General features: G+C 46.9%; 1 protein-coding gene across 1 annotated transcript; it reads right to left on the bottom strand.

Annotated features, from left to right (window-relative positions):
• Positions 1–7099: 7099 nt before the first annotated feature.
• On the bottom strand, positions 7100–8668 carry LOC124679057 (peroxidase 2-like). Its single transcript, XM_047214885.1, has 3 exons — positions 8279–8668; positions 7506–8201; positions 7100–7168 (listed from the first exon to the last, which is right to left on the bottom strand). Exons 1-3 carry the CDS (start codon positions 8666–8668, stop codon positions 7100–7102), a joined length of 1155 nt encoding a protein of 384 aa, XP_047070841.1.
• Positions 8669–8925: the final 257 nt, after the last annotated feature.

Below are 8925 nucleotides of genomic sequence, written 5' to 3'. Positions count from 1 at the left end.
GCCCAAAACAGTGAAGCAGTAGAGCTAAATTGGACTGTGAAAGTAAGAAAATAGAGTTTATCTTTCTGCTGCAGGCAAGTTTCTCTCTCGCTCTTCCCATTTCTAAATCATCTTAAACTAAAATCTTTATGTTTTGCTGCTCATGTCATTCTTGCGTCCAATGTTTAACTTATCAAATTGAGTTTTCTTTCACCATAAATGTTTAGACGATACCTCCTTATTCTTATGTTGTCCGGAACTCAGGTTGTCTGTTGTGATCGTGGTGAAAAGACAAGTGCCATGGGTGGGTTGAGTTGGGGCCAGATTTACACTGGAGGATCGTGGGAGGGAAGGTGCGCTAGCAAACACACCCGTGACATTGCGGACAATAAAAAAATTGGTTATCTGAAACTAGATTTGTTAGCTTTAGCTTATTTTGTGTTTATATGTACAAAGAGAATATACTTCGGTGACACCTCACGAAAGGAGATTGCACGAAAGGAGGCTTTATACACACCTAATGGGAGGTGGAATTTCATGACCCTAGCATGATGCCTCTATTTTCAAGTGGTTGACACAACACGCAAGGTGGCTACACTAAAGGAGGAGGCATGTACTGGAATGTATTGTTTTGTCCTTGCTTTGCACATTTACTATGAGTTTTGTTCTATTTATATAAATGTTATAATACCGATGAATCTTCTTGTACAATTTTCTGCAGTTGATAAATTGCAGCAGCTGTTTTCGATGAGTAAACTCCGGTGTCAACGCAGAAACAGCCTAGGAGATTCTGTTGGAAAAGTTCCCTCGATTCTCCACTCTAGGCCGAAATTTTATCCCTTTGGCTGACCCAATATTTATAAGGGTTGTGGGGCTGTATGTAGTATTTTCCGGTGAGTAGACTAAGGTTGTCTATTGTGTTATTTCTATGGTTTAATTGTCACCAAGAAAGTAATGGTAATGTGAAACTGGATTGTTAACTTTAGCTTATTTTGTGTTTACATGTACATACAGACGATAATTCAGTGATACCGCACGAAAGGATTGATGTTGCAGAAGCCTAAGCTCGACATCTAGTCGATCTTTATACACCTAATGGGAGGTGGAACTTCATGACCCTAGCATGATGGCTCCATTCCCAACTGGTTGACACAGCACGCAAGGAGAGACTGCACTAAAGGAGGAGGCAAGTACTGGAATTTTCCAGAATGTATTAGTTTTTCCTTCCTTTGCACATCTACTATGAGTTCTGGAGTATTTGTATAAATGTTATAATACTGATGAATGTTTTTGTACAGTTTTCTGAAGTTGATAAATTGCAACAGCTATTGTTGGTGAGTAAACTCCGGTGTCAACGTAGAAACAGCCTAGGTGATTCTGTTGGAAAAATTCTCTCGAATCTCCACTCTGGGCCGAAACGGTATCCCTTTACCTGACCCAATATTTATAAGGGTTGTGGGGCTGTATGTAGTGTGTTTTCGGTGAGTAGACTAAGGTTGTCTATTGTGTTATTTCTGTGGTTTCATTGTCGCCAATAAAGAAATGGTTATATGAAATTAGATTTGTTAACTTTAGCTTATTTTGTATTTACATGTACATAGAGACTATACCTCATTGACACCACACGAAAGGCTTATGCTGCAGTGGGAGGAGGAATTTCATTACCCTCGATGGTGGCTCCTTTTGTAAGTGTATTCCAGCATGAATTGCAGCAACTGCTTTTGCTGTATGAGTGCATTTTAGGACTAGACTTCGGTGACACCGTACAAAAGACCAATTTCACACAGGCATGAGTTTGATGTATGCTATGGTGTGCACATGGCCAGACATTTCTTATTCGCGAAGTGGATCTTGAGATATCTCCGGGGCACTACAAATATAACAATTTGTTTTGGTGGTAAAGAGTTAGAGCTGATTTCAGATTCAGATTTGGCTGGAGATATTTATGGCAAACAGTTCACTTCAGGATATTTGGTTACCCATCAGGTGGAGCAGTGGCATGGCAAATTAGGTTGCAAAACTCTGTACCCAGGTTGCTCATAGTGAATCTTGGGTCCACACCCTTGTTTTTTCCTCAAGTTGAGGTGGTTTTCCACGTAAATCCTTTTGTCACTTAAGCAGTGTGCTAGTGTTTGTTTTTCCGCTGCATCTATCGTTTGAAGCTATCCTCGAAAGTTTATCTTGTATTTCACACAGGCATAGTAGGAGGTGGTTTTGACTCAAATGATGAATTTCCACCATCCTGTTGTGATGGCTATGCCAATATATGAATTCTTTTTCCCGCCCAGACAAACACTAGAGTGATGTACTCAGATTTAACATGAATGCCAGGATGAATAGATCACAACTGAAATACATGAAAGTTGACATTTAGTTATATTTATACTTACTGTATTTATTCAAAGATTTGATTCATTTTCATCTTACGCATTGATATCGGCTGTTAGAGTGATCAAGTTTTCTGGAGTCTCCTAGACCTTCCACAACTTGTTCGATGTGATTATGGCACGCACTAAAAACACGTTGTACAAGGCCCTAGGACTACCAGAATCTGATCCACAACAGTTGTTGTCTAGCTACGCGTAAATCCTCAATGCATGATAGGGATGTAGAATAACCCAGGCCTGGAATGGGCTGGCCCAGTTAGACGATGTAGCCATTTTAGTTTCTGTTTCTGTTTCATTTACTATTTTTTCGCTGTTTCTGTTATATTGTTTTCTATTTTGTTTCTATACGGGATGTACTTGAAACCATGCGTTAGTATTGATAAGAAATCCTAGTTCGTCTCCTCCAGACCTGCTTGAGAGTCTTTGGTAAGGACACACAAGGGCAACATAATGGTTTTGCAACTCAGGCCTTCCACGTTCTTCTTCTTCTTCTTGTTCTCCCCAACTTCTTCCAAACTTCAGTTTGTAAATCTGTACCCCGAGATCCTCACAGCGTCAGGCGGCCATCAATCTACATTGTAGGTCACCCGTTCACATGGGCCAAACAGTAAGTCAGCAAGGTAATTTCCTCTTTAGGCCCACGATATATAGTTACCACGTAGTGGCTGTGGCTCCCAGGCTGCTTAGGATGGCCAACTAGAGGACCAGCGCTGTGTGCATGCTAGATGGGCCACCATAAGCCCACAATAATTTCACGAATAAATGAAAGTCGCACGTTAGACGGGCCACCATAGGCCGATTAATTTCCTCAGCGTGTCTTGTTTCAACCTGAATAAATTGGCCCTGAGCCTTTAGTCACCAAATCTGGCCCAAAGACACCTCGACGTGTAGCTGACAGGTGGGACAACTAGTGAACCCAGTACATCCGAGGCTATATTTGGGCCTGATGCGAACGCAACCTGGGACCCACAAAGCTCTCACATGCGGACCCCACAAGTTCTAACATGTCGGGTCCGAACTCCGACAGGTTGGGCCCACCATGTTCTGGCATGTGGGACCCACCAGGCTCTGACATGCGGCCCCCACAAATCTCTGGCATGCCGGACCCACCAAAGCTCTGACATGCGGGTCCCATCGGCTCTGTCCTGAGGGCCATGCGTCCAGAATTGACGGCAGGCATACATTGTGATCGCCTGTGCGCAAAAAAAATTGGCATGGGAACTGACATGTGGAGCCCATGTTGGTCGTACTAATATGTCTGGTCCACTTTGCATGCCTGGAGGCTGTCGGAACAGGTGGCCCCACGCAGGAGGGTCATGTCAGTAACTGACATGCGGGCCCGAGTGTTGCAGGTCAGGTACATGTGTGAAGACAGTGGCCGTCTCCCCTTACAAATATGGGTACCAGTGTTGTAGGCCTTGGACTATTATGCGGGCAGACAGAAAAGTACTTGAACAGAAGTGTGCAGAGTGTGGGTCAGGTGTGTCCACCGTCCTAAAGCCCTATTCTTGTGATGACCCCCCTGCCGACTCCGCAATTCGGGCCGCCCACCTCCCGCGATGCTCATTTATGCACAATCGTTGACATTTAGAGCTCGCCCGTCACGAATTTTTGGGTACGTCCGAGCGGACCAAAACGACACCAGTGACGCGAAAACGCGGCACCGTCATAGAAAAAGACATTTGGTGACGGATTTCTCAAACGTCAGCCCCAAACCGTCATTGAAGCCCCAATTGTTTATAGTGTGGAGGAGGGTGTGGCGCTAGGGTTTGGGAGAGAGAGGGGTGCGGCCAGGGAAACCTTGGTGTGGCTGGCCAGCCCCTCTCCTCCTCTTTATATAGGTGGAACACCCAAGGGTCCAAACCTAGTTGCAAACCTTCCATAAAATCAAATTGTCAAACCTAGTCAAAGGTGGACTTGGGGGGGGGGGGACTTTCCCCCCTTCGTTGTTGGTTGGCCGGCCAAGGTGGTGGAGTCCACCATGGACTCCACCTTTCCCTTTCGTGGGTCGGCTAGGGTTGGTGGAGTTCCTCAGGGACTCCACCTTCCTTAGTGAATATTTTGGACAGACCTAGAACCTTCCAAACCTCCGATAAAAAAATCATTGGATTATTCCCAAATTTGGAATTCGACTTTCCATATATGAATCTTATTCTCCGAAACATTCCGGACGTCCTCGTGATGTCCTGGATCCCATCCGGGACTCCGGACAATATCCGGTCTCCATTTTAAATTTCATATCTACTTAAACAACATCGAACCTTAAGTGTGTCACCCTACGGTTTGTGAACAATGCAGACATGATCGAGACACGTCTCCAATCAATAACCAATAGCAGTACCTGGAGATCCATAATGGCTCCCACATATTCAACGATGACTTCAGGATCGAAAGAACCATTAACATACGATATCGATTCCCTTTGTCGCACGATACTTTACTTATCCGAGGTTCGATCATCGGTATCTCAATACCTAGTTCTACCTCGTTGCCGATAAGTACTCTTTACTCGTACTGTGATATGACATCCCTTGTGACCTAGTCACATGCTTGCAAGATAATTGGATGATATTCCATCGAGAGGGCCCAGAGTATATCTATCCGTCATTTGGATGGACAAATCTCACTCTTGATCCATGCGCTTCAACTCATACTTTTAGAATACTTAACTCCACCTTATAAAGTAGTGTTTGATGTCATCAAAGCATTCATCCGGTGCAGGTGATTAACATGATCTCATGGTCGAAGGATTAGGTTACTATGTATCTTAAATCTTGTAGCAAAACAAACTTAATGACTTGATCATATGCTATGCTTACTATGGGTGGGTGTCCATCACCTCATTCTCCTAATGACATGATCTTGTTATTAATAACATCCAATATTCATGATCAGGAAACTATGATCATTTATTAATTAACAATCTAGTTTAACAAGAGGCTTACTATAGGGACACTTTTATGTTTACAAAACACACAAGTATTAATGTTTCCGGTTAATACAATTATAGCATGGAATGAAAACAATTATCATAAACACAAAGATATAATAATAACCACTTTATTATTGCCTCTTGGGTATATCTCCAACAGGGCTCTCCCCGGCAAGCCAGTTCATCAGTGTAAGCAAACAAGAACAACACCAATAAAATTTGATGGCAGGATGTAGGGTCGCTAGAGTTGGCTAGGGCCTTAATCCTCGGTAAAATCACTAGGTGTTTACCCTTCTGGGTGAGATTGTTCGAATTTCCTTGTCGCCCCTCACCGATCCTGAAATGGGGTGGTCATACCCCCGGTGTCTGCGAACACACCCGCAACATCTGGCGCACAAGGTAGGGGAATGGGCGGTCTGAATGGATGTCCACACCGGAAAGAGATCGGGCTTCGCCATCACCAACGGAGGAAAGGCTACAGTGGCCCTAGCAGGACAAGTTCATGCGGAAGGAGACGCATTCCGGGAACCATAGCTTCACGTTGCGGGAAACTTCGTTGACAAAGGGAGCCATCGTAATCTGGTCGGCAGCAAGCGCCTGCGGCTCCATTTCCGATCGGATTTCACTCACCGGGATCAGGGGATCAAGACAGTAAAGATGAGTAAAAATGTGATAGGAGGTTATTGTGGTCAGCACCTGGCCGGGCTTCACAATCCATGAACCCTTCCCGCAAGTTTGTTTTGACTTGAAGCTTCCCCATCAACTAGTTCACGTATTCTTCTAGATCTTGCGCTTCCTCGTCTACGGGATTCAGTTTCCGCGTTGGCAAGGAAACACGGAGTGGGGCAAGCATCGTCATAAGATGATCAATGTTCTTGTGGAGAAAGGTGAAACCTCTTCCCCATGCACCTTTAGACAACTCTAGACAATGATGCACGGTATGCGGGGCTTGGTCAGCTTCAGGCGCCCCGAGTGCGCTTCAGAGGCCATCTCCACCTTCTGGAGGTCAACTTTCAGCGTGTCGATCTCCTCCTTCAGTTGTTTCCTGTGTTGAGAGGACGATGAAACACCTAGTTGCTCCTTATCATTCGCCTGAGAAAGCGCAGTGACCTCTTTGTGTGCTTGCAAGAGCTCACCCTCAAGTTCTTCAATATGGTGGCATGTTTGCGTCCCATCTCGTCGGTCAGCCCCATGAGATGAACGTTCCCTCTTGGAACACATTTATGTGTCTAGTCCCGGCACATATCCCACATGTGTGCGTCCCTAACCCACACATGCCCATGTAGCCCGGAGGTCGGCTCTGATACCAAATGTAACACCCGACCGCCCTTACCAGTGAAAAACTTCTCAGGCAGTCAAGCATCGTCAGGCCATGCACGCTCAATCTTGAAGTTATTTGGAGATGAGCTTCCGGAAAACAAGTTTGAACTTGTCGGTATGGATATCCTATCAATCTTATTTAGCCCTGAGCTAGGATGTTACAACGAAGGTGGAATGTTCGGATGTACTCCCGGTTTTTATAATATTTTGATATTTTAGAATGCATTTCCAGCAGTTTCATGGAGCCAAAACACGACCTCCTCCTGTGTGATATTTGATCTGTTTTGTAAGATAATTTCCTCCATGCCTTGTATCTTTAAGCCAATTTGGCTTTATCAATTTAATTTAAAGCCGTACTCAAAGGCTCCTAGTTAATCAAGGAACAAGGCGGAAGGACGATTCAACATGGACAGATACCACCGGGACATAAACGAAACAAACCTACAAAGCGTTCACGTTCCATTGCTAATAGCAAAGTTACCTAATTGTTGACGACCCTGCACATGTTCCTGATCTCTCCGTTGGATGCTGTCTTGATCTCGATGGCAGCAAGAACCAACCCGTGGTTGGATGGTTAGGAGGGCAGTGGCACCCCCAGCCCACCAGAGTTCAAATCTCAGATTTGACACTTTGGTGTCTCATAAAGGCAGAATATTCTTCAGTGGGAGGCGACGTTCCCGTCGACAGCGAGGCGCCTGTGGTGACTTCGTCAATCTCAAGACCCGCCGGATCAGTTATTCAACGCAGTCTCTTGGAGGTGCTCATAGGGGTAGGGTGTGCGTGTGTGCGTTCATAGGGGTGAGTGTGTACGCGTATGTATGAGCGTCTTTGATTGTACTGTGTTTCGCAAAAAAAAAAAAAAAAAAAAAAAAGATCTCGATGGCAGCCATCTTTACCATCGCTGTGGCGAACTTCCTGTCCCACCTCCGCGGGATGAACGCGTTCTGCAGCACCTTCCTCGTCGTCCGGCGTGATGTCAGCAGCGCCGCGTCGGAGGTGAAGAGCACGTTGTGCCTAAGCAGATTGGTGTAGTACCGAGTGTCCAGCCGGTTGGGCGTCACGATGTCTTGAACCATGGTGGGGTCGTTGGTGATGTTGGGGCTCGTGGGGCACTTTCTCTGCAACATGGTGGCGAAGGCCGGGTTCATGTTAGAGGGATTCGGGGGGAGGCGGTCGGTGAAGGACGAGCAGTGAGACACCCCGATGGTGTGCGCGCCGGAGAGAACCACGAGATCGTCTACATCCAAGTTCTTAGCCTTGAAGCTGCCGATGAGCTGCGAGAGGTTGAAGAATGGCGGGGGAAGGAACTGGAGCGCCTCGCCGGAGAGTGACACGCGCCCGTCCAGGCGCCCCGCCGGCATCCTGAAGTTGATCCTCCCACTGCTGAGGATTGAGGACGCGTCTCTCGAGGCGAAGGCGATGATGTCGGCGCAGGAGACCTTGCCGGGGCAGACCTTCTCGACCGCCTTCTTGGCCGCGTCGATCACTTCAAAACCGCGCAGGCTTGGGAAGTTGGGAGGGCTGAGCTTTTCCGGCTGCGGGTTGGCCGCCGTCGGGTCGAGCAGGATGGAAGCATCGCAACCCTGCGGTAACACGTCGACACGTTAATGATCACACAATGCCCGACATATACATATCTGACGGTATATTGTTGCCATACCTGGACGAAGCAGTCGTGGAAGTGCAGCCGAATCAATCCTGCGCCGATGACGGGGCTCTTGGACAAGGCCTTCCACACGGCCGCCCTGACGATCTTTTCTGCCCGGGGGCAGGAGCGCTTGTAGAAGCCGACTCTGAGCTTTGTCCCTGCAGACGGAGGAGGGGTTGGGCTCATTGCGCTAGGAGGTGTACTAGTGCTCGGAGCAGAACTTTCTGGGCTCGGTATCGGAGCCGAGCTACCGAAAATGTCGCTCGGGGCGGCGGCCGGCGGTGAACTAATGTCGCTTGGAGAAGAACCCTGAAAGCTCTCTGTTGGGGCGGCGGCGGGAGCTTGAGAAGCCACAGCGCCGAGCGACGCAAATAAGATCACAATCGCAAGGGTATTTGCCATCTTTGCGGAGTGTGTTGTAGAAGCAGGAAACAAGCTGTGTGCGTGATGACGCTAGCGTGCTCGTCGATCTATTTATAGATTTGCGCATGGCTCTGGCCTTCAGGTAGTTCGACGAATGTTACTGGAATGACTGTTCCGCCGCTACATGCATGTTACCGCTTGTTTTAATTAGTGCGTTTTGTAGAGCAATTTCAAATCGGAACATGGAAGAACAGCTCATCGATCGTGGGTCATTTGACTTGCCCAGTTTATCTACC

This window comes from Lolium rigidum, chromosome 7 (assembly GCF_022539505.1).
Source record: "Lolium rigidum isolate FL_2022 chromosome 7, APGP_CSIRO_Lrig_0.1, whole genome shotgun sequence".
Lineage (NCBI taxonomy): Eukaryota > Viridiplantae > Streptophyta > Magnoliopsida > Poales > Poaceae > Lolium > Lolium rigidum.
This window is presented reverse-complemented; position numbering and strand designations above follow the sequence as displayed.